Below are 25,008 nucleotides of genomic sequence, written 5' to 3' on the forward strand. Positions count from 1 at the left end.
CAAATAATTTTATTGCAAGAAGAAAATAAATGAGAAAATTCAGGAAAAAAAACTAGCTTATGATTATTCCAAAGCAACTTCTTTCATTAAAAAGATGTCAGTGCTCTGTTTTATTAATTTGATTGCTTGTTGGAGTGGTGGTCTCAGTGGGAACTGCAGTTTACTCATGAGTCCAACATCATTATCTCTCATGTGAAACTAATCAAAACATTCATGCTGTTCTTTCATGAGTCTATGACTTTCTCTGCTGCCAGGTTTCCAGTATGTTTTTCCAGTGTGTTATGGATTCCTCATTTCATTCAAAATGGTGGCAGGACACAAAACATTCTTTCTTTGTCTAATTTAAACCATTAAAATGAATTATGATAACAGATGCAGCACTTACTTTATCATAGTTCAGATTAATTAGATTAAAAAAAGCACTTAGGACATATTCCAAGTGTTTATATTTAACAATATATATAAGAATTTCCTCTAAACACAACATTTTATGTCAAATAAATGATTTTATTGTTTAAATATAAGGTTTTTAAGACTGTGTGTATGCATTCATTCATGTACATACAGTACTTTTTTAATGCTTTTTCCAAATATAATGAAAGATTGATATTCATAAGACACATTGCGTATAGAATCAAACGTACACGGCCACACCTAATCACATTATAGCAGTTTTAATGCAAATGACACACATATAACACAAAATAAAATCTGGACAAATGAACAGTATTTTAATTATATTCTTTGTGTACATTCAAACATCACTATACAGCAGTGGCAGAGGACTGTGGTCGACGTCTGGATCACTCAGTCGTAGTGCAGCGGCTCGGGGGTCTGTGTCGTCTCTGTACACTAAGCTTCAGAGGTGGAGACTAGCACACATTGATATACATGATTAGATGATGACTACAAGAACACACACACATGTACATGCCTGACACTGTAACTCCATATTAATGAGAGGGTTTGCAATTAAGCTTGTAAATGTCAATGTCTGATAAGACTGCAAACACGGATGTTGAGGTGGCAGGAAACAGACAAAACAATATCTGGAGTATTACCTTTAATTTACTCATATTCTAAGGATCTTCTTCCATTTCGTGGCTGCAAGTGCAAACAAGGTGTTATTGAATTATCATCATATTATCTAGGATATTTTTCTCTTTTATTTCTTGACATAAACATGTTCATACTCGATAGAGGAAGTAACCTCTGCTCTGGATTCCCCCAGGTCCCTGGAGTTCAGCCTGTACAGACACAACAACCACAGCAAACACTGTCTCTGTTATTATTTCCCATTTTCTCAGTGTTCAAATATATTGATGAGACATTTATTATTCAGTTTAAAGCAGAGGTTGCCTGGTGGTCTTCATTGTTTCACCTTTTCTTCCATGACTCACCGGCAACGTCAGCAGCACACACTCAAACAGTCACATCTGGATTTTCCAAAACAAACACTTTCCAACGCTTCTCGCTCACAATTCCTCTGTGTCCACTTTGTGAATGTCAGCACTTGATAGCATTGAGGGATAAGTTCACCTATCAGCTGCGCTAATTTTAGACCATAATTACTCTCAGCTTGCGAAAGAACAGCTAATGTAGACTGAGCTCGTACAGGGAGTGAGGGTAGTTGCCTGATATGAAACAGCATTACTGACATGTAAGCTCAGGAAGGGGAAAACATACATTGAAATCAACTACAGAATGTAGCGCACATGCTTCAGTGTTTGCCACAAAAATGCACTTTTTCCACTGCGCCAGCTGCAATTAGAACATTTTCTTTTCATCAGCTCTTTTCTATATTTTCAACCAAGGTTTCTACCGCAGTTGAGAGATCAGAATACATTCTGTAAGCGTTAACTATGTATGTTTATCATCAGAAAATAAAAGAAGTCACACAAAATGGCATTTCATGTCAGTTTGCACCACTGATTGCATACAGTTTGTATTCGGAAAAACAAAGCATCTTGGTTTTCAGTATCTTTGTTTTACCAATCAGTCCTCAAAAAAAAAAGAAAAAGAAAAAGAGATTGAAAGGAGAACTGATGTGGGTGGTACATACGCGCATTGAGAGTCCTCTCTCTCTTCTGGTATGGAGTTGAGAAGCTAGATGCAGGAGGGGGTGCGACAGAGGGGTCTGACCAACACACACACACAAAGACACAGGTAGAGCCAGACAAACAAACATGAATAACAGCTCCAGCGAGAGAGAACATTAGAGAATATGAAGTGTACAGTGGCAAAGAGAGAAACATCACTTCTCTCCCTTTAACACACAACAGCATGCGAAACAGAAATGCAAACATAATACAAATGCTTCCTCAGTGCAGCGATTTATTCATTGCAGCCTTAGTGTCAGTGTTTTGACAAACACCTGGCATTTTGCATTATTCACATACCAGTGATGGAGGACTGGAAAACAAAGTGGCTTCATATTTCATGTAAGAAATATGTTTTGTTCTTACACATACAACGTATAACATGTTGCAAGTGAATGTGTATCCTGGGGTGCTTTGTATGGTATGCAGGTTTCAGTGAGTATAAATGCACATGGAGGAAAATAAACAGAATACATGTAAATGGTCATAATTGATTTAATCACAAGTGCAGAGAGCTTCATCAGATGCATAAAAATGTCCAAATTGGACCATATTTAATTATGAAAATGTACTTTATATTTCAAAATATAGTAGACCTTTTTTGCAATCACTGATTACAACTAATTCCCTGTTTTATATTCAGCAATATTAAGCACCAAGTCCTCCAAATAAGACGACCACACAAGTCGTTTGACCATGCACTCCAGAACAACCACTGGCAGTGTGAAGGACAGACAGAGGAGGCATACATAATCCAAGTTCTCATGCAACCAAGAAATAAAGCTGGCTGTGAAGCCATGCTGTCACCTCCCTGCACAAAATGTTGAGAATAAGCATCTGATATGCAAAGCACGCAACATGTTAGAGGAGCACTTGAAGAAGATTTCATTTGATTTTTTTCATTTTGTTTGTGTCTGTGTCTGTATTTGTCTGCATGCATTAGTGTTGACTTGTTATGGTAAATGTGTACCTGCATGCATTTTGGTTTGGGGAATGAAGTTGTGGATACTTTACACAACTGGTTTTGTTATGTGACATAATAGCTCCAACAGAGGGCTGTATTCAGTCGTCTGTTGCACTGCACACATTGAAAAGTACCACACTTGTGCAAAAAGTGCAAGTTAAAAATAGTTATCGAACGATGTGAGGTGCTTTCTTAGGTCAAGCAACAAACTGTAGCAGTGTACATTTACCTCATAACTTACCGTCCCCTCTGACAAGGGAGAACTTTGTGGTCTAGAGTAATGAAATAAAAACTGTGCATACAGTGTATGACATGAACCAAAAAAAAAAAAAAAAAAAAACAACCACTCACATACAAACACATAATACATACAAGCCAACACAAATTTGTCATTAGGTTAAATCCTTTGTTATGTCTCTATAGGTCTAGTCTATTGTTGTCGTTGTTTTTTAACTAATTCATATAATAAAGAAACTTGTACTTACCCTTTTACTATTTTCTTGCACTGTCATCTCCTGAGAAAACAACAAAATGTTGTTGTTTTTTTGCAATTAGTAACATATTCTGCTATTAAACTTTACTTCTGGGTTTGAAGAGAGTACAAAGTATAAGGTACCTTTAACTTCTGAACCAGCATCAAGACACAGAGTTCTCCTAAGACATCAGATGCCTGGAAAAGAAATTAGAGAGAAAAGTGTCTGTTTAAACTAATAAATTAAACTTGTAACATGTATTTAAAGAAACAAAGAGCAGCACGCTTTACTCAGACTCTTCTCAATTCTTGTTTTAGTATGACACAGCACTCACCAAAAACTTCAGGTCTGCAGGGAGGTAGGATGAGCACATAGCGTCTATCTGTGGAGCAGCACAGAGGATGATGGACAGTTACACAGACAGGAGCAATGAAGTCGAAAGGAGAGAATAAAACTGCGCTGCGTACCTGGCTGAGTAGCTGCCTCTGATCTGTTGTGGCTTGCTGAAGTTCTGCTGGAGCACCTTTGGTTTCATACAGCACAGAAATACACAGTTAATACTCAAGCGGAAACTTGAGATAGATGCTTCTATTTTAATAACATCCTGACGAAAAGTACACTTATATTGACAGAACAATAAAAATGCAATTATGATATTGGAGAAGCTACAAGTCAGTAATGCCTCTGTGTTGTGATGATGAATAGCATCTCCTGTATGACTGTTTTCTGGATGCTCTCCTTCAGTATGATTGCAGTAAATGTCCATTAGCAAGGATAAAAGCTTTACTGTGGAACATAGATTTGTTGTGCATCATGTTGATTTGTGATTACTGCCGGGCAGATATCTGGTTTTGAAAATATTCTTGAATCAAAACTACAATGAATCTAAACCATCAAAACTAGATTTTCATAAACTTTTCCACGTTTCATTATCTGTGTACTCATCATCTACAAGTAAACGAGTCAACAGCATGCTGCGTCACTGTGCCAACACTGATGTTGAATCCCCACAGCCTATGCAAAGATCACTTTGACATCATGAGAATACTGCACGAGTGCCTGTCAATCGCACATCTCAATCATTTGTGACTTTATGTCAGTTGACACATAAAGTCAGAGGTTGCAAGACCGGAATGGAATTTATGGCTGCAGGTTTCTGCCAAACTGTCTCTGCTAATTAAACATCACATCAGTTAGTCAACATGTCATGAATTGATGGATGGATGGATGGATATGGTTTATCAAAATTCTTCACTAATAGTCAAATAAATATAATATTTCTATTTGTTCATTCATACACAGTCAAATGCCACTTATTTGCTATTGAAATTGTGATATGAGTGAAAATATTATTTGGGATATTGTATTTATTTCTTTTTTAAAAAGTAAACACTAATCTTCTAAACAATCTTCATTAAAATTCTTCCAGATTTTCCATCTTAAATTAGGTAGATAGATAGATAGATAGATAGATAGATAGATAGATAGATAGATAGATAGATAGATTACACAGAGAGGGAAAAACTGAAAGAAAAAAATGAATAAAGTTTTATATCCCTCTGATGTTAAAAGGTCATATCAGCAGTCATAAGTGCAAGATTTGCAATAATTTACTGGCTAAAAAAAAAAGCTAGGAATGCAATAAATAAGATCAAATAAAATGGTGCCAAACTTACTTTTGCAGACTGGGATGGTTAGGATGAGAAGGGCTGCGAGAGTGATGCTGGCCGTGCTGAGTGGACTCATGGCGCTGCTGCTGAGGCTGGACAGGCTGCTGGAGGCTCCGCGCTGCGCAGGCTGGCTTTGGCACTGGATGGACCTCATCTCCCTCTCGTTGGCCTTTCTTTCTTTCTTTTTGGTTCTGTTCGCTTGACTTCTTGCTCTTCTGACAGTTTCCGTCTCACGTCAGAGAAATATGAAGGCTGGTGTCACACACCCTCCTCGCGCGCTGACACTTGACTGCGTCATTAGCAGCTCCGCGCGTAAAAAAAGGAAAGAAAGAAAGAAAGAAATGAAAGGGGAAAAAAAGAAAAGAGAGAAAAGTTATGAGAATTGATCAACAGGTTGGCTGAACGTGATACTTCGAGGAGAGCAGTGATGAAATGATAAAATATTTAAGACGAGGGTGAGTAAAGATTAAAGATTGAAGTCCAGCTGTTGACCATCAGAAAATTAACAATTCTTTTCCACCCTGTTTTCATGTTTTAGTGGAGCACAAAGTATAATTCAATCCAGCACATGTTGCTTTTGTGTTGTTGTTGTTCAGTCTGTGTCTGAGATATTTGATTCATGTCTATTATTATTTTTAGGGTGCATTTTGTTGTGATGCATTGCATTATATTATCATATGTTTATACTTCTAGGCTATTCCTTCCGAGAAAATCCTCCTGATTTCATTTTCAGTGCACCAATTCTTCAACAGCTTAATGTCAGGAAGTCAGCTTTAGTTTTCTGAGAGGCCAGTTTGGTACAGGCACGTGCACTCACCTCTATATTTATCCTATATTTATCTGTTGCTATTGGACCTCATAAAAAACACCGCTTTTATCACTCAACAATGCACTATAATCCTCTGTCTATGCTGTTGTGATAATGGTGAGTGAATATAAGGACAGCAGCAACCTTACACCAAGGTGTTAACAGCCAACTTCTCTTCCTCTTCTTCTTCTTCTTCTTCTTCAAAGAATCAAGATTACCTTACATTCACCTGTTGTCCTGATGTAGCCTGTATGATACTTTTTTGATTTTTGTTAAAGTTAGAAGCAAAAACGTGGCAAAGCATGTTCACACACCAATCAAAACCAAACTTCAGGACTTTAATTTTGTGTCTCTTGTCTATATAAATCTCATAAAGCCCCCCTCCAGTCAAAAATCAGTTTTTCCTCTTGTTCCCTCACTTGGATGTTTGACACTGGAAGCCTGTTTTCACATTCATCTGCTGAAAGGGGGAAGTTCCTCTCTGCTCACTTTAAATCTGAGTTTAAGGCGTGCACCTGCAAGCATAATTTGTGACATTGCAACTAGTCTGGAGTAAATTGTGGTTGAGATTATACAAGTGTGATGGGACACTTGAAGCCTCCAGTGTACAAATACGGAGAATGGACTTTTCAGTAAGGAGACATTTTATTTCCAGTGGATAATCTTTTGAAAATATATAATTGTATTTATATTTCTTAAGTTAGGGTGAAGGAGTACATGTCATTCTGAGGATCTTAATGAGGAACTTTTTTGTGGAAAAACCATGGACACAAATGATTATTTCAAGCAGCGTGTTTTTATTTGTCCTAATACATTTGTGGAGGGCATCTTTAAATGTGTTTTTTTTTTTTATCAAAGCCAATTAGTTGGCTCCAATTTTTTTTTCCTTCATCAGGAAAACATCCCTGCATAATATCTTGACATCATGCTTGACCCACATTGTGATGATCAGTGGCAAAGCAATGTGATATTTTACACAGCATTCCCGGATATCAAAATTGTTGTGGCCCAGATCCAGCCCACACCCGACACTTACGGCATTTTCATCCGGCCCACATACTACGTGGAATGATGGCACATGGGCGGTTCGCTCCTTTTTCCCAGATTTTGGCCACAAGCAAGTCGTATATCAACCAAGAACAAACCAGATAAACCAGAACTGGCCCACATCCAGAATATACATACCTGAGAGCATCACATCTTTACCAAAAAAGGCCCACATTTGATTTGGGATTTTTGAGCCATATTTGCTATTTTACATAAGGGCCATCTCAGGCTCACGTCCATTTTGTCTGGGCCAGAAGAACGCCAACAGTGCCACATCATCGCCTGAAGTGGCTCACTTCTGTAGGCTATCTGGGTTTCAACATGATTTCTCTTAGACTGTCACCCACCACAGCAGCATACAGTATTTGTTTTTATGAATAAGAATCTGTAAACTGAAAGCCAAATAATTAGGCTTGATGGTGTCATTGATGTGACACACGTTACAGCTGCGGAGAAATCAGCCATGATAAATTTAATATGACATCAGTTCAGCTCAATTTTTTTTAAACAGGATTCATGTTCTCATTTCAGCATTATTTTGTGTCAGAGTGTACAACTCAAGGCTTTGGAAACTGCGGTTTGTTCTGTAATGCCAATCCAACAAAATCATACATCATAAGTAAAGTGCATAAAATAATGACTATAATTGTATGAAATAGCGTGTCTTCATTTTCAACTTTTGTTCAACTTTTGATAGCACAGCATTACAATATTCATGCATTGACAGCATTACGTAAATTTGAATCTATTTCTTTATCATAGTGACTCATTACAGCTCATTACAGAATTACCTTTTCTGATAAAACTCAGGTAATGTGTCGGTCTTTGTGTGAGGCTGTGTGTGCGAGGGCATTAATACTCCCCAGCACTATATTTCATTTTGATCTGTTTCAATAAACCATATGACACAGTAAAAAAACAACCACTCTCCTGTTTTCTTCAGCAAAACCCACAATGAATAAAAAATAAGTTATTACAAAGTAAGGTGGATTTGCTTTGGTTGTAATTGGCTTTATTGTTGTTGTATTGGTTTTACAAGAAGGGACTTTGGATTTATTCCAGTATTATGAAGAGGACATGTGGGACAGGCAGGGTGAGAAACTAGGAGGATAAATAGATGTCACTAGAAAGATTTTGATGATATATTGTATTCATGTAAATATTCCATCTTGATTCATCACCTTCATTAACTGGCATGGGAGTACAGTATTGTATATTTGTTTTTATAACTGTACAAATGAACGACTGAAGCACAGCTTTGTTATTGAAATCACAGCTTTGTTGTTGAAATCTGATGTGTTTGAGAGTGTGAGCAGCAACAAATGGAGTGCATCGATAATTCCAGGGAGTCGTCATCCCCACCCATGTCATCCTCCTACACTAATCTCTCTCCTCTTTAATGTACAACTTTTCCTTATTACCACCAATTAAGAACAAACAGTGGAGCTCAATGGGCAAGCTTAATGTTTCTTGAATCAATGGAAGGACAAGACTTTTGCAGCTTTGTCATAATTAATTATTAAGGCACTTTGAGGTCAAAGCACAGAGTTTGTTATCAACAAAGCTGATTCAGTAACTTACACGATGTGTCTCCTGAAAGCTTTGGAGAAAGCTCCCTTTGGTCCACCATTTCCACCAAGAGAAGTCCTGAAATGTCATGACCTTTAAAGAAATTATTATTATTATTACTTGACTGGCATTTGCATGCTCTGGTCTAATTGGTTTGTTTGAGTTGAAACCCAAAGGTACTGACAGGTAACCTGAAGCACCAGATGGTTTGTTACACAGAACCATCTGAGAAGTCGTCCTTGGAAACCATTTGGAAAAGAACAGGCACTCTCAAAAAATACCTGGCAGGTAATTGGATGAACCATCTGTCTATCACTGTCACAGAAGAATCCTCATAGGACGCTGATTGGTCCGAACCGCTGGTGGTTCGGGCTTGAAGCCTGACACAATGGATTCTCGTGTGATCTCGCAAATGCAGCTGCCTCGCAAGGTAAACTGACAAGAAGATTATACTGTGTGTGATTCACACACTGTCGCACCTTGGAGCCACAACACAGATTACAGTTCTTATTGTGCTCTAATTCTAAGCCATGTTCAAGGGCAGATGCAGGAATAAATTAATCTTAAATTGAGTATTTAAATGTGCATGCCAATTTGTGGCTTATTAAAGAATTACCTTTTCTGATAAAACTCAGCTAATGTGTCAGTCTTGGTGTGAAGCTGCGTGTGCGAGGGCATAAATACTCCCCAGCACTGTATTTCATTTTGATCCGTTTCAATAAACCAGACGACAGAGTAAAAAACAAACACTGTCCTGTTTTCTTCAGCATTTGTGTCTTCATTCTTTAGTTTGGTGGACCTGCTTTAAAGGAATAGTTTAACATTTGATGAGACACTCTGAAGCTACTGTTAGCAGTCAGTTAGCTTAGTTTAGCACAATGACTGGAAACAAAGGGGAAACAGCTTGTATGTCAGATAGCTGCTGTTGTTGCTTTAAGTAGTAGGAATCAATATCAAGAATCAGGCACAACAGATGTTTAACTGCATGCATTGACTGATGTTCTTAATTGGAAACAAGGAAAACGAGCAGAGAGAGAAACCTATTAACAAGTCACATCCTCCTACAAAACAATTAGTTAACCATATAAAATATGGCACACTTGAGTTTATTGTTTCCAAAGTGTATTCTTTTTGTTTCCATCTTGCATTAAATGGAAGTCACCGCCTTTGTTCAGTGACTATGTTGCTGTCTTGTGATTCAAATATGGTTTGAACTCAATAATCTCACTGGAGATATGGCTTTATAATTCTACAAAGTCTGTAAATATAAATACGAAAATATTCTCCTCAGATTACACTCATAATATCTCATGTTAATATTATGCTGCTTAGACTGAGTTGCAAACTAAATTTGAAATTGATGGTTTAATATTACATGGTAATAAAAACGGATTATTAACTTGGATGAATCATGCAACTACCTTGTGATCTCAATGTAAAGGAGATCCTTGATCTTTTTGCACTTTAGATTCTGCTTTGAATCTCTGACTCATAATGCTACTTATGCCTATGACTTTGACTCGCATTACATGAACTGTTGTGCAATTTTGACATATTATGTTATATTGTAAAAATCATTATATTTTATCATTACAGTGAGTATCAGATTCTATCCAAACACATTCACAATTTCCTGTGTAAGTAGTCTGCTAAATGCAATAGAAGCGTGCAATAAGCAATCCTCTTACCCTCGCTATGATAAATGTGGAATGTACAAGGTTGAGAATTCACAAAGATCCTTTCATCCCATTATATTAACAGAATTAACTGCACATCTAATGCAATCATTAATTTAGACTAAGACTCTACAGAAATGCTAGCAGTTCTGTGAGGCTGTACTTTAGCACAGTGTCGGTTTGAGCAGTGACAATGCTGACATACTGAGTTTAGTAGGTATAACATTTACCATGTTCACCATCTTAGTTTAGCATGCTAACATATAGTACTTAGCACAAAACACAAAGTGCAGCTGAGGCTAATGGGATTGTCAGTTTTGGAAGTGTTTGGTCATAAACCAAAATATTGGACACATTGAAATTTTGAGTTGATGGTGCTAGATGAAAAGTCCGGAGATCACCAAAGTTATTACACTTCATCCTGAGGGGGACATGAATGTGTGTACCAAAGTTCATGGTAATCCATCCAATATTTCAGAACCATAAATGTGAATGTTATTGAAACTTGTTGTTGGACAAATTATTATTGTTATTGTTATTATTATTATTATTATTATTATTATTTTAATCATTTTGTCCCGACAACCGTGGTGGATCATGTATCCCACATTGTTAATTAAGAACTTAAGTTGTGAGAAGAAAAAGATGGTATATTTTTGTTATCTTCATGCCAAATATACAATTAGTGTGTGTGCTAGAAATCAGCACTAAAGCCATCTTTGAATAAATGGCTAAAAGGACTTTCAAGCTTGTTATCTATTAAAAAATTGACATTTGCGTAAAGGGAAAATCCAAGGACTTGTTAAATATATGGGCACCATTTCCTGAAAATGAGCCCCATGGAGGATTTTTCAATTCATTCATCATCAATTTTTTATTATTGAGTTCTGTATGTTTCACATATACTGTATATTTAAAGTATATTAAATAAATGTTTAAAAAAATGTGGTGAACCAACCGACCGACTGACAGATCTGTTCTTGGGTTGCATATGGGTGGAGCGATGCTGGCAGTTTGTTGAAGTCATCAGCAAAGAATTGCATCAGAAAAGAAGCCCTGATTAGGCAACAATTGAAAACACTTGTGTACACACTCTAGTTTTTATTGTTCAGTTTCCTGCCATCTCAGATGTCCCACCTTATCCTGTTAACCTCCAATTATTTGTCAGCTCCATCCAGGGCCAGTTTAACCTTCCTAGGGGGCCATTGGGCAAAAATGAACAGTGGGCCCCTTACATATGAAAATAATAACAGCCTTAAAACTAGATTTTTTTTCACAGAGCCTCTCTACAAAATGGGATAATAATGTTTCCTTTACCACTGAAGTTTATAATGTGCTTTAATGTACTTTATCGTTACAAAGCGAACCTGGAGCTACCAAGCTTAGGCCCTTTGCCATTGCCCTGTTGGTAAGTTAGCATTGTCTCTGCAGATTATTTAGATTCTCCAGTTCACCTGACCTGCACTCCTCACATCTTCTTGCTGTGTGCTAATCACTATGCCCCCATGCCACCTGTGTATATTTAGCCCTGATACAGGATGGTTATATAATGCATCACATTGCTCAATAACCATCCAGGACTGTTATTCTGAAATTATAAAGTACACCTTTTTAGAAAGGGGAACCTGTTGTTCCTCTTGCTGTTGGAACACCAAGTGAAAACACGTTTCATCAAGAGGTCATGAACATTTATTCTCTGAATAAAAACAAGATGAGGGACAGGATGAAAGCAATTAGTAGTAAAAGTGAGTCTTTTCATGGCTGTCAGTAACTTGGCTGTGTTCAGTGAGTAACTGAAGAAGCATGGCAGCAAGTATGAGATTTAGCAGAGAAACAATTAACTGGTACAGCAAGTGTAAAAGTAACCAGCTGACCAGTGCAAAAACAATGAAAACTACTGCTTGTGGGCGTAGATTTGGATATGGACTGTAGGGACATGTCCCTATCAAAGTTAAAGAGTTACTGAATTGTCCCTACCAATATTTTTCACAATCTCAAACAATATAACAGTAACCTGCAAGGTCTATGTGAGTTGCTGCATTTGTATATTTTCTACAAACGCCTGGCTATTTTATGCTGAGTGACAGAGCGGGAAAGACACAAAGAGAGACAGCAGCAGAAATGAGCTCCGGAAGATGTTCACCTTTTTGTTTTAAAATGAGAAAAATTAGAGGAAGAAGCCATTGTTTAGAGGAACTATCCCCCTGGAAACAAAAAAACAGCAAACAACTTGGGAAAATACTACTCACCAGAAAATACCAGCAGAAAACCTAACCAACTGCCAAACTGACAGTTAGCTTAACTAAACCAAATCTACTCAACAGCGACATCTTACCACTGGTCGGACTAACTGGTGGCTGACTTTGTCATAGCTGCCTTACCACTGCTTTACCCATTTATACTTATGCTTACTTTTATTACTTTTACTACTTACTGCTTATACTCATTCTTATTTACATATGCTTTTGTTATGCTTCTTTACTTGCTTAAACTGACATTTATTTTTGCTCTGTGTCATTAAATTGTGCCAGGAAGACATACCAACAGGCATACCAACAGAAACTCTTGAAGGGAAGACCAGAAACACTCTTTTCTAACCTATACAAGAGTGAAGATGTCAGCAATCTGATCTTCCTCACAGACCAGCCACTAGCATGGCAGTCCACCACAAGTGCCCACTACCGCTATGTGAGGAAAGAGTGCATCTGTAATGGCTGGAAACTCAAAATCAAAGAGGTAGAAGACTCAGCCACTGTCATACCATCAGTCAATATATATAAGAACAGTACTGTCACGTTGCAGGGGAACCTCAAGCAATTTGAGCTGGACTTTCTTATTATTAAGGAAAGGGCCCAACAGGAGAAGTCTGCCCCCACTGACAACACCCACACCCTGCCAGACACAGACACGAACCCCACTCCCAGCTGGTATGCCTTCCTAGCACTGACCAGCCCCCTGAGGAGAATGAGCCCACCAGCCCAGAACAGGCCCAGGACCCCCAGCTGAACCACACCATCACTGGCATGAAGGTGAAATTCACAGAGTTGGAGAGAGAGCTTGTACAATTGAGAGAGCTGATGAGCCAACAGCCAACCCAGGACACCACAGTGCAGCAAGACATGTCTACCATCAGCTGACCAAGCTGAGGCAGGAGAGAGACAGCTACAGGAGAGAGCTGAACACCCTGAGGACTGAGGTAAGAAAGCTGCAACAAGACAGAGAGAGCCACATGGCACAGCTGACAGCTCTGACAGAGGAGGTGAGGGAGCTGAGAGGAGAGAGAGAGGACTACAGAAGAAGAGAGAGAACTGACGATTCTGTCAGAGGAGCTTAAGGAGAGCGAGAGAGCTACACAGGCCCTGAAAGAGCAGCTGGACTCACATCCAGACTACAAAAAGGACCCCATCAGCCCCACTGAAACCAGGACCCACCGACTCTACAGCCTCCTTGTACCCCCAGCTCCACCTCTAGCCCACAGATCACCACCCCCTCATCCCTCCAAACCAGCACAGCAGAGAGAGAAGCCAGGCATTGTCATCCTCATTGACTCCAATGGCAAATTCATAAACCTTGTACAGTCAATAGTATTAATCAAAAAAGGCAAATTTTCAATTTGGCTCAAAATAAAAAAAGAGAGGTTGTCACCACAGATAAAGACATATTAATGTGTGCAGCATATATCTCCCTATCAGAATCCCCTTATTATAATGTGAAAATTTATCCATTCTTGAAGATGAGATCAGTCACTACCAGGCCCAGGGAAGCGTATTGATCTGTGGGGACTGTAAATGCCAGGACAGGTCAAATCAGCAGCCCCCTCCCTTCAATTCCCCACAGGGACAACTTTGACAAAACTGTCAACAAAAGCAGGCACCAACTACTGCAGCTATGTCAAACACTGAGTCTGTACATCATCAACAGTCGGCTTCGAGGGTACTCCTTTGGTCACTACACATACAGCTCTCCTCTTGGCAATAGCACAGTAGATTATAGCATCACAGACCTAGAGCCCTTCTGTCTGAGAGCGTTCACAGCGTTCACACCCTTATCTGATCCTAGAACAATTACACTCTACTGTACATTATAAAGGCAGTAACAGAACCTCATGCAGCAGAGCCCAGTAAACTGAACTATACAAAACAGCCTTATAGATGGATAAACAATAGCGAGGACGACTACCAGAAAGCAATAGGACATCAAACAATTCAATCTCAATTAGACCATTTTCTTTCCACCTTATATCCCCACAGTAATGATGGCCTGAATCAGGCTGTACATAATATTTACAACATATTTGACAATGTGGCAGATTTATCTAATCTAGAGAAGTCTCAGCATCACGGATTGAAAAAGTCAGCCAATGAAAAGTGGTTTGATACAGACAGCAGACACCTGAGAAAAACACAGGGAAGTTTATCAAATCAAAAACACAGATGACCTGACAACCCTGAGCTCTGCCTCCAATATTGGGAAACACTGAAATTATACAGAACTAAAAGGGAGCAGCATGTGCAGCACCAAATTGATGTAATTGAAGAGTCCATTGACTAAAAATAATTTCTGGAATAAATGGCACTCTTTCAGCGAACCACACATGGAAGAATTGGCTATTCAAAATGGTGAAATATGGAAAAAACACTTTGAAAACCTGTATAGTACTATTACACTGAATTTGTCCCAAAATGATCTCAACAAACTACCAAAAGTCAGAACCCTTTAGACTATCAAAATACTGAAGTTGAGCTACTGGCTAAAATCCAGGCCCCTCAACCAAGGGAGGACAGTGGTCCTGATGGTATTTTAAATGAAAAGCTGAAATTTAGCAAGTCCAATGTTGCTATATTGAAACTATTCAACCTTGTTTTGAGCATTGGACATTTCACTGACATCTGGAGCAAAGAATTTATCACACCAATCTTTAAAAATGGAAATATATTTGTCTCAAACAATTACCGAGGCATATGAGTCAGCAGCAACTTCGGGAAATTATTCTGCAGCATCCTAAACAGACTCCCTCAGTGAACATAATTTCCTGAGCAAGAGTCAGATTGTATTTACACCACTACATCAAACTAAATAATAAAACATGTCCACCAAAACAAGAACAACATTTTCTCTTGTTTTGTAGATATCAAAAAAGTATTTGACTCAATTTGGCATAATGATCTGTTCCTGAAATTAATTGAAAAAGGTGTGTGCATGGAGGGGAATCTATGATATAATTAAAACAATGTATACAAACAATAAAATTTGCAGATGATCTAATATTGCTAGCTCCATCTAAGAAGGCATTACAACAGCAACTGGGTCATCTGCAAATAGACCAGAGGACTAGAATTATGGTCTTCCAGAAACAACCCAGGTGTCAGGGAAACTCAAATAGGCTCTTACTGGGCTCTGCTGATATAGAACGCACACACAGCTACACATATTTAGGACTAAAAATTACCTCTGCTGGAAAGTTCAATCTGGCCATTAATGATCTAAGACACAAGGGAGGAAGAATCTGGCTCAAAATATTCAAATCTATAATTGAACCAATTTTACTATATAGTAGTGAAGTGTGGGGTCCTCTTGTAAATCAAGTCTTTGAGAAATGGGACAAACATCCAATCAAAACCCTGCACACTGAGATTTGTAAGAGCATTCTCAGAGTCCACAGGAACACCACCAACAATGGATGCCGAGCTGAATTAGGGAAATTTCCCCTTTTAATTAGGATACAAAAAAGAGCAATCAAATTCTACAAACACCTAAAAGCAAGTGACTGGCAACTCAAACTATTACCAAGCTCGCCATTTCCAAGAGGAGGACATAGAGAGGAGTCCCGGGGGCTCTCCTCTCCTCAGCCAGCTGGTCCTGAGGGGTCCTCCTCTAAAAGCACAAAGCCTCAGGACAGCTCTCACACAATCTGTCCCAACCAAATTAAAGCTAAAGAAAAAGAAAACTACATTAACTATTGGACATCTACCACAAAAACTCAAAGCTTAAATGTTATTTGGCTCTAAACCGATAGTGTATTGTAGCAGACTATCTGACGACCCTGACTGATCAGAAACTCAGAGAGACATTAACTATGTACAGACTCGGTGACTCAATGATCACAGCTTGGCCGACACAGGCAGACCCGGCTGCCTAGAGAAGACAGACTGTGTCAGCTCTGTTTACAGAGAGAGAGCAACATTTCCTGCTACAATATTGCACATATGAAGACATTAGAACAAAGTTCTTTACAAAAATTAAATGTATATTCCAAGATTTTGAAACACTCTCTGACCAGACTAAAATGCAACATCTACTTATAGAAAATAGTGTCAGCACCGTAGAAGCAGCAAGAAATGTCAGTGCATGTTACAGCCTGAGAGACAAGCAGTACAACACATGACAGCTGTAGTTAATCTCCTCATGACTCATGCTCACAATTTTACATTTGACATTTGATACTTATGATTTTATATTAATATATTGTTGTTAATTGTTTCTTTATTGATCCTAAATAAACAATAATTACTTCTATATACAGTAGACCTATGATACACACACACACACACGCACACAAAACATGTGTTTACGGTTTTCTGTCATTTTCTTGTTCTTGTTATTTATTTATTTATTTAGTAAGTTAGTTATACGTCCATCCACATGGTGGATATAACGGCTAGTGTCTGTGTACGATAAATGAACTGCAGTCAATTTGAAGTTGCTGGTAATGTTATTTTAAATAATTCAAACATCATAGGATTAAAAGAAATTAAAAAGTTATATTGCTGGATATAACTTACATTTGTCAATTGACTTTAAACAGTCTATGGTATAAAGTATCGTCGCCATCCCTCCCTCTCTCCCTTTTCATGAATGGATCATGTGTTAAGTTATTATTGAAAAGGTCATTATTTAATCACAGACATTATTTATATGCAAAAGTATCTGCAGGATGTCCATCTAATTAGATTGTATGTGAATTTCATACATCATTATATTAGGAAAATCCAAGCAGCAGCCCCACAGAGGATACACAGGCAGGTGGAACTGCAGGCTCTCAGGTGAGCTCTGATGCCGTAGTGAAATGTCTGGTTGTGAGTTCATAAGTAAGTAAGTTTTGAGATGTTTTAAAGATGGGTTAATGTTTGATCCTTGCTGTTGCTCTGTCAAAAATGCACCATTGTATTAGCAACATGAAGCTCTTCAGTAGTCTAAATCGTCAGACTTGAACTTGACATTGAAGCTACTATTAAAATACCATAGTGGTATACTATAAAAGTAATTAAGGAGATTTACTTTGTCTAACTCATACATCAACTCTTCATCAACTATTCTTTAATTTAATTTATTAAACACAAAATTTGGTTTGCATGCAAAGTGCAAAACACTCAAATAAATTTGTGATGACAGTGACAAATATCACTGTGCCTTGTATGAATGTAAGACTTATTTTAGTGTTAAATCAGACTCCTGACTACATCATCATCATCATCATCACCATCAATACAGTTTATCTAATAAAGAAAAGTTTTCAGAAAAAACTCTTACCCTACAGCATTATAAATATGCACTTCTGTGTAGGTTACACATTTTTCCTTGTCACTATTTTGTACAATGACTCCGTAAATGACCTTCCATATTCTGTTTCAAATATAATTACTTGTTGTTGACAGCGTAACTAAAAACCACTTAAATGAAACAATACAATTTAATGATGCTCTGATAAATCTGATGCATGATATGTTACTTATTGTGATTCAGTTGTTTTCATTTTGCATGAAATTTTAAGTTCAAAATTAGAATAACATTTTGAAGCTTTGAAGCTTTTGCACATCAAAGCTCTGTTGTGAAAACTGAGCCAAAGCAATAATTAAATACTGTAAATTATCATGTATGTCATGCATTTGCGGATACAAAACAAATATTAATTGTTTTGCTTCATGTCTAAGAGGCAGACAGTGAGGGTCAGATTGATCCGAAGGCTAGAGAGAATCAGGTCAGCTGCAGTGACATGGACAGTTTTCAGAGACATAGCAGCAAACATCAGGTCTCAGCCAGTTTGTCAATATTCAATAATAATTGATGGCACTCAAGATATAGAAGGAAAAGAGAAATTGTCATTGTGCCTTAGGTAGGCTACGTGGACCATGACCTGGTTTTAGTATTTATTGGCTTGTATGAGGAACATTGAACAGCTGGAGCACAGATCACAGAAATAGCCATCAACGTCCTTTTGAGATTAAACTAAACCGTATCTGGTTTGCATGGTCAGACCTATGATGGTGCAGCCAGTACGGCAGGGAAGTACACAGGAGTGCAGGTAATGTTGAAGAGAAACCAGCCATTCGCTCTTCTTGTGCACTGTGATGCACACTGTGTAAACCTCATGCATCTCCTTTGATTCATGACTCTTTACATTCGGTTCATGAGCTGGGAACTCTAAGTAACCAGTCAGGAAAATTCAAGGCAGAATTGGAGGGACAAGCAACATCAGGACAAAACAAAACCAGAGCACTGAAATCTCTGGGTCCGACCAGGTGGACGGTTCAGGAGAAGGCTGTTACTGCTGTTCTTTGTTGTTAGCATGTCAGAGTGTGTTGTTGAGTTTGGAGGAGATGGCCCATTGTGGTTCAGACACTGGAGTCAGGGCAAATGGTCTCCTAAACCATTTTCAGAGAGGGAAAACTGCCCTTGGTCTATTTCTTGAATCAAAGGTAATTGGGGAACTAGAATACTTAAACAAGTTGCTGCAGGCAGAATATGTAAACTTCATTCTGCAAAGTAAAAGGAATGAGGAACACTTTCAGAGAGTGTTTGACAAAGCATCATCTATGGCACACTCCTTGGATACTGAGGCTATCCAAATCCCTCAGCAAAGCCAACCCCCCGAAAGATACACTGGTGGAGCCAAAATCACCAGAAGAATATTACAGGGCTGAATATTACAAGATGTTAGTTACTGTGGATATGCAGTTCAAAGAGCGGTTTAATCAGGCAGATATGCAAGTCTCGTACAAATATGAGAATGTTCTCCTCACTGGGGAAATTAACAATGTTGTCTGTCAATACCCAGAGCTTAACAAAGAGAATCTCAAAGTCCAAGTACTCATGTTCATCTCAATGAACAAGTACAAGTCCAGCAGGAAAGCTGCAGATATCCTACAAACAATGCCTCTTGAGGTTAGAGGTTTGTTTGATGAGGTTTAGACTCTTGTTAGGTTGCTGTTGGTTATCCCTGTGGCCTCAGTTGAAGCTGAAACAAGCTTCAGTGAACTTAGGAGACTGAAAACTTGGCTCAGGTCAACAATCTCACAAAGGAGTCTTAACAACAATGCAGTATGCCATGACAGACTTGATGCCATTGACTTAAGAGCTGTTTGTTAGCAATTTGTGTCAGTAATGAGAGGCAAAGACGTGTGTTTGGTTATTTTACATAAAAGAGGGCACAAGCTGGGCACAAATTAAGATATTTTGTACAGTAGCCTTATAATCTATTGACTATAAATAAAATGTTTTTGTGTTCTGTTTGCTGTGTTGCTTATATGTCTACAGTACTTGTTTTGGTCTGGCAATTTAATGGTAGATTTAGGTTATGTACTAGCACACATCCATCAAGTTAATTTAAATTAATTTAATTTGAATTAAATTTAGTTTAAGATGTGTACAAATAAAATAAATAGTAAAATATCCTTTCTTATGAAATAATGCAAATATTTTGCAGAATGTGAGCATCTGTGTGTGCATGTGCATGTGCGTGTATGAAATAGCATGTTTACACACTAATATGAATATTGGTCATGTGACAAAAAATGTCCCTACCAATGTTAAAACCAAACCTACACCCTTGGCTCGCGCTACTCACAATGGAAAACACAATCCAAATTATAAATTGTGCCATGGTAAAAACAGCCCAAATTCCAGTTAGCACAATTGCAAAAACAGAGAAAATAGCTGCTCCTGCCATGACGAAACCAGTACAGAGATCTGCTCGTACTAAGGCCAAAACACTTCCTGCTCTTGAATGTGCTATGACAGTAGTTATCTGATGAATAGTGATGGCTGCTCTGGAGATGGCTTCAATGAGCTCATCTACCAGTTACTGGACAAAATCAAAAAGACAACAACAGCAGTTCCTGCTCAGATCAAGGTGGAAGCAGTATAAGCTGCTGGTCGCCACATGTCAACAGTAGCAGCACTTCCTGACTTGCAGGGACTTCAGGTGGCATTTCTGCTTCTGGTCCAGATGCTGACATTTATAGTCATTCTGTCATTTGTCAGGTTCTTCCATGTTTACAGTTCAAAAACAGTTAATCTCAGAACAAACTCAGATTTAAAAAAAAAAAAAAAAAAAGAAAAAAAGAAAAAAGCTGCAGCAGTGAGTCTCAGGGCCAGCAGATGCTGACTTGAGGAAACTCCTCAAAGTCCTGCTGGGAGTACCTGTCTCCTCTGAGGGCTGTAGAAGAAACTCTAATCAAACTTTTAACAATCCTTTCAAGAAAGGTGGGTGTTGACTTTAAATCTCTTTCTAATAACTTTCTATCCAATACCTCTTAACTCTTGATGATGAATGCAACACGACTGAACTCTCTGGTGGTTTGTGGTGAAATGAGTGACTGTTTGGTTCCTTATTGTATAATGACCTGTGTAACAATGAAGAACGTGACAGAGAGTTGTAAGTTCTAACAGAGGGTGAGAGTTTAACTCATTGAAGTGGCAGTTTGTGGGAAATGCAATTAGCAGATATTTTGCACTCATTTTGAGACACTATGAACCTTAAACTGGGACAGAGCTCAGACTCATAAATCTGTACAACTTCATATCCAAGTATAAGTATTGTCATTTTCCCCCTTAAAGGACCAGTGTGTAGGATCATTGACTGTATATAAATATGGACGGCGCGTCTCCACTTCCTACCGCTAGCCAAAGTGAAGCCAAAATATCTCCTTTCCAGGAGCTGCCATCTTGCTTTTGTGACGTCATTTGGAGCCAGAGTCTGAGTAGTAGAGTCGGAGGTAGGATGACAGCTCAGGGAACACGCCCCCTCAGCCGCTCCGCCCCCTGACGGAGGTTTGAGAGCGGCTGTCACAGCTGTCAATCATGATGTCAGACCCCCTTTCTATATCATCAAATAACTAATTAAAAACAAACTTATCAGAAAAATGAGCACTTGGAGAAACATCAACATAAGAATGACCTTGAATGACAGAAACCATCTTTGGAAAAAATTTGTTTGACATGTAGTTTGATGTTTTAGTTTGGCTCATGTCCCATCCACTAACATGGAGTGGGCAGGACTTATGATCTATACTGCAGCCAGCCACCAGGGGGCGATCGAGATGTTTTGGCTTCACTTGTGGGGAACTGTCATGAGTCCATATTTATATTCAGTCTATGTGTAGGATTTAGTGGCATCAAGTGGTGAGGTTGCAGATTGCAACCAACTGAATACCCCTCCCCCTCCAAGCATGTTGGAGAACCTACGGTGGCTCACAAAAAACATGAAAGGCCCACTCTAGAGTCAGTGTTTGGTTTGTCCATTCTGGGCTACTGTAGAAACATGGCGGGTTCTGTGGAAGAGGACCCTCCCTATGTAGATATAAAGGACTCTTTCTCAGGTAACGAAAACACAATGATTCTTATTTTCAGGTGATTATACACTAATTAATACTTATGAATATTATATTCCATTTCTGCCAAGTCCGATCTGCTCGATGTTGCTACATTCTACACACTGCACCTTTAAATCCCCCCAGTTATAGCGTTACAAAAAACTTTCCCCCAACTTATAACATCACATATATTTTCTCTATGCTTGCAATATTCACCTAGCCTATATCAAAATTCATCATTTTCAAAAGTCATATTTTATTATCATATTAAAAAAAACACATTTATATACATTTTTTGTTTATGTAGGAAACACATTGAACCCCTTAATATCTCTTGAAACAGCATTCTTATTTCTTACAGAGAAAAAGCTAAGTGACATGGTTCTGCTTTACCAAAGTTTATAAGGTTTTTGAAATTTTGAAAACTTGTGTTTTGTCTCAAATCACACATATATATTTACTAATTTAGTGGTTTATTTAACAGGTACAGTGCATATTAATGTGCCAGTTAGCCTAAAGGCAAATTCTCGTTATGTTTTTCATTCTGTATTCTCTTGTCAGAAGTTACAAAATGATCCTACAAAAGAATATGATTAAAATTACAAAAGTTGTTGAAATCATTTATAAGCATGCAGAGCAATTAATAGAGGAGTGACACCACATATGGATAAGAGGAGCAATTTGTTTAATGCATCTTATATAGTGTATCAAAAAGTGCTGTTTAGGACCCAGTTTCTTATCAGGAAACAAGGTGTAGGTGGGATGGGTGAATTGTTGTCTTATATAAACCAGATAGTCAGAAATGATCAACCTATTGCCGGTTGGAACAGACTTGTCTGTCCAGAATATGTTGATGGTCTTTTAAATCTCGTAACACCTAAATCTGAGTGTGATGTTGCACCTTTGCAATCAAAAATACTGCAGGTAACACTGCAAAAGAAACAATGCCTCGGCTGTTGTTTTCAACAATTAGTCAATTAATTGATTAGTCGGTCAAAAATTAATCAGCAACTATTTTGATAATTGACTAATTGTTATAGTCATTTTTAAAGAAACAAACATTTACCTCTTGCAACTTCTAATGTGTTATTCAAATGTGAGGATTTTAAGCTTTTATGTGTCATATATGACAGCAAACTGAACATGTTTGGAGTTTGGATGGTTGATCAGATGAAACAAGACATGAGAAGATGTTACCTTACCTCTAAGAAATTATAACAGGGATTTTTCTCTAATTTCTGATAATTTTATTGACAAAACAATTAATCAGTTAATCAAGAAATTAATCAGCAGACTAATCAATCATGAAAATAATCATGAGTTGCAGCCGTGCAGTAGTTCTCACTAGCAAGCTTTTCATTGACATCACAAAATCATATTCATGTGCATGTATTGCATAGAGCTACTGTTATACATTGACTTGTCTGCACTCACAACCAAAACCTTGTGCCAACTGATCAACTGCACCGCAAGAGATTTCCATGTGAAAATAAAAATAACACCTTCCAGAGGAGATCAGTATATTAAGCAAGTATAGTGCAACATGATTCTTGGAGATGATTCTTCGTTGAACTATTCAAGACCAAAGTATTATTAACATCTACCTGTTATATTTAAGCCTTATCTTCCCAAATACAAGGAAGTAATTCATCCACTAACCCTAACAAAATTACAATAATGGGACAAGGAAAAGTCACAAATTCAGTTTTTGTTCTGAAAATAATCATCTGAGATACTCACACACTTTATCAAACAGCGTACAGATCTGACCAGTGTTGAGAAGCAATTAGTTTCTAATTTATGGTGCAAAACTAATATGACTGTGGAGAGTTTTAAAAAAATAACATATACAACGAAGGGAACAAGGTTCAGATCTGTCGTTTTGAAGTTGAAACTTGTTTCAGGTTATCAGGAGATGCTACTTCAGCTTTGACTCCTTCTGTAAAGAGATGAAGATGTTCTCTGATAAAAATACATCTGAAAAAATGTGAGGCTGATAAAAGAGCCATCTCCTTTCACAAATTATTCTTTCTTTCACAGTTTTTCTTTTTCAGATCAGATTTTATTCTCAGCTAATTGCCAGCCATCTTTTTTTTTACTTTGCCAACAGTCATCAACACTTGAATTCATTTTTGTCTTTGTATTCATTCATAATAATCTCCTCTCTCTCGATCTCTCACCCTTACACCTGCTCTCTCTCTCTCTCTCTCTCTAACTCTTCACAAACAGACAGTAAAGCACTCTTGCAAGGTCACACATACGCACACATACACACACTTGAAATTACATGATTACTTAAAAACAAAATCGCACACATGATCGACCCTCCTAACAGCCAAAGAGCTCTACACGCAGCGCTGCTCATGTAATAGCGGCTCTCATGCTTACTTCAGTTTGGACGACCGGCATGTTCTTCTCTATGTGTAATTTGGCTGTGATGAGTGAGGACCTCACCTTGGGATGAGGTTATCAAAGTAAAGCATGCATTCAAACAAGTTTCCATATAGCTGTAAGAGCTCCTACAGGGTGTCTGTGTTGATGCAAGCAGGTTTCACCACATTTATGTACTTTGAAAGCCACAATGGGAGTCAAGAGAAAATACCAGAACAGTCACATAAGGACACTTGAGTCAATATATATTTGAAGAGGTTTTCTGTTTATTTTAGTTCACTGTTTGATGCCACAGAAGCCCCTCAATGTTGAAGCTATGACCTAAAAATAAGGAAGTAATAATTCAGCCTGTACATATGCAGATGTATTCATTTGTGTGTGTGTGTGAGTGTGTGTATATATGTTTTTCTGTTATACTGACAACACAGCAAATATGGATCTAATACAACACTGATGATGCAATCTCCAAGCATATTAAAGGGCTGTATGAAATGCCATCCAGATAGCAACTCAAACATTTCTGATTCCAAAAAGAAATAGAAAATGCTATCAGCCTCTAATCAGCAGTGTGAATGTCAAATGTAGATTACACAGATGTAATCACCTTCCCTTGATGCCGCACCACCGCTATGAAAAGCCCTTTTGTTTGCGAGTCACATCTGCATGTCATCCGCTGTGCGTGTCACCGGGGCTCCCTCGTCGGCGTAGTGCCCTCCTGAC

At 38.1% G+C, this 25,008-nt stretch overlaps 2 protein-coding genes across 3 annotated transcripts in view; one reads left to right on the forward strand and one right to left on the reverse strand.

Moving 5' to 3' along the window:
• LOC121900313 (proteoglycan 4-like) overlaps window positions 1-25,008 on the forward strand; it is a 676,357-nt gene that overhangs the window by 589,262 nt on the left and 62,087 nt on the right. The window lies entirely within an intron of this gene.
• nmu (neuromedin U) lies at window positions 678-6,438 on the reverse strand. Of its 2 annotated transcripts, XM_042416587.1 has the most exons (9): window positions 5,213-6,438; window positions 4,004-4,059; window positions 3,871-3,918; window positions 3,680-3,733; window positions 3,549-3,578; window positions 2,063-2,137; window positions 1,194-1,247; window positions 1,062-1,104; window positions 678-872 (listed from the first exon to the last, which is right to left on the reverse strand). In XM_042416587.1, exons 1-8 carry the CDS (start codon window positions 5,358-5,360, stop codon window positions 1,069-1,071), a joined length of 501 nt encoding a protein of 166 aa, XP_042272521.1. In that variant the 5' UTR covers window positions 5,361-6,438; the 3' UTR covers window positions 678-872; window positions 1,062-1,068. The 2 variants fall into 2 exon arrangements, with proteins under 2 accessions (XP_042272521.1, XP_042272522.1); XM_042416588.1 differs by lacking the exon at window positions 2,063-2,137.

The sequence above is a fragment of the Thunnus maccoyii genome, chromosome 7, assembly GCF_910596095.1.
Source record: "Thunnus maccoyii chromosome 7, fThuMac1.1, whole genome shotgun sequence".
NCBI classification, from domain to species: domain Eukaryota; kingdom Metazoa; phylum Chordata; class Actinopteri; order Scombriformes; family Scombridae; genus Thunnus; species Thunnus maccoyii.

Coding starts and splice junctions, on each gene's coding strand:
- nmu (XM_042416587.1), bottom strand. CDS start 5,360: ATGAGGTCCATCCAGTGCCAAAGCCAGCCTGCGCAGCGCGGAGCCTCC. Junction 4,060..5,212: donor AACCATCCCAGTCTGCAAAA/GTAAGTTTGGCA, acceptor ATGAAACCAAAG/GTGCTCCAGCAGAACTTCAG. Junction 3,919..4,003: donor AGAGGCAGCTACTCAGCCAG/GTACGCAGCGCA, acceptor GCTGCTCCACAG/ATAGACGCTATGTGCTCATC.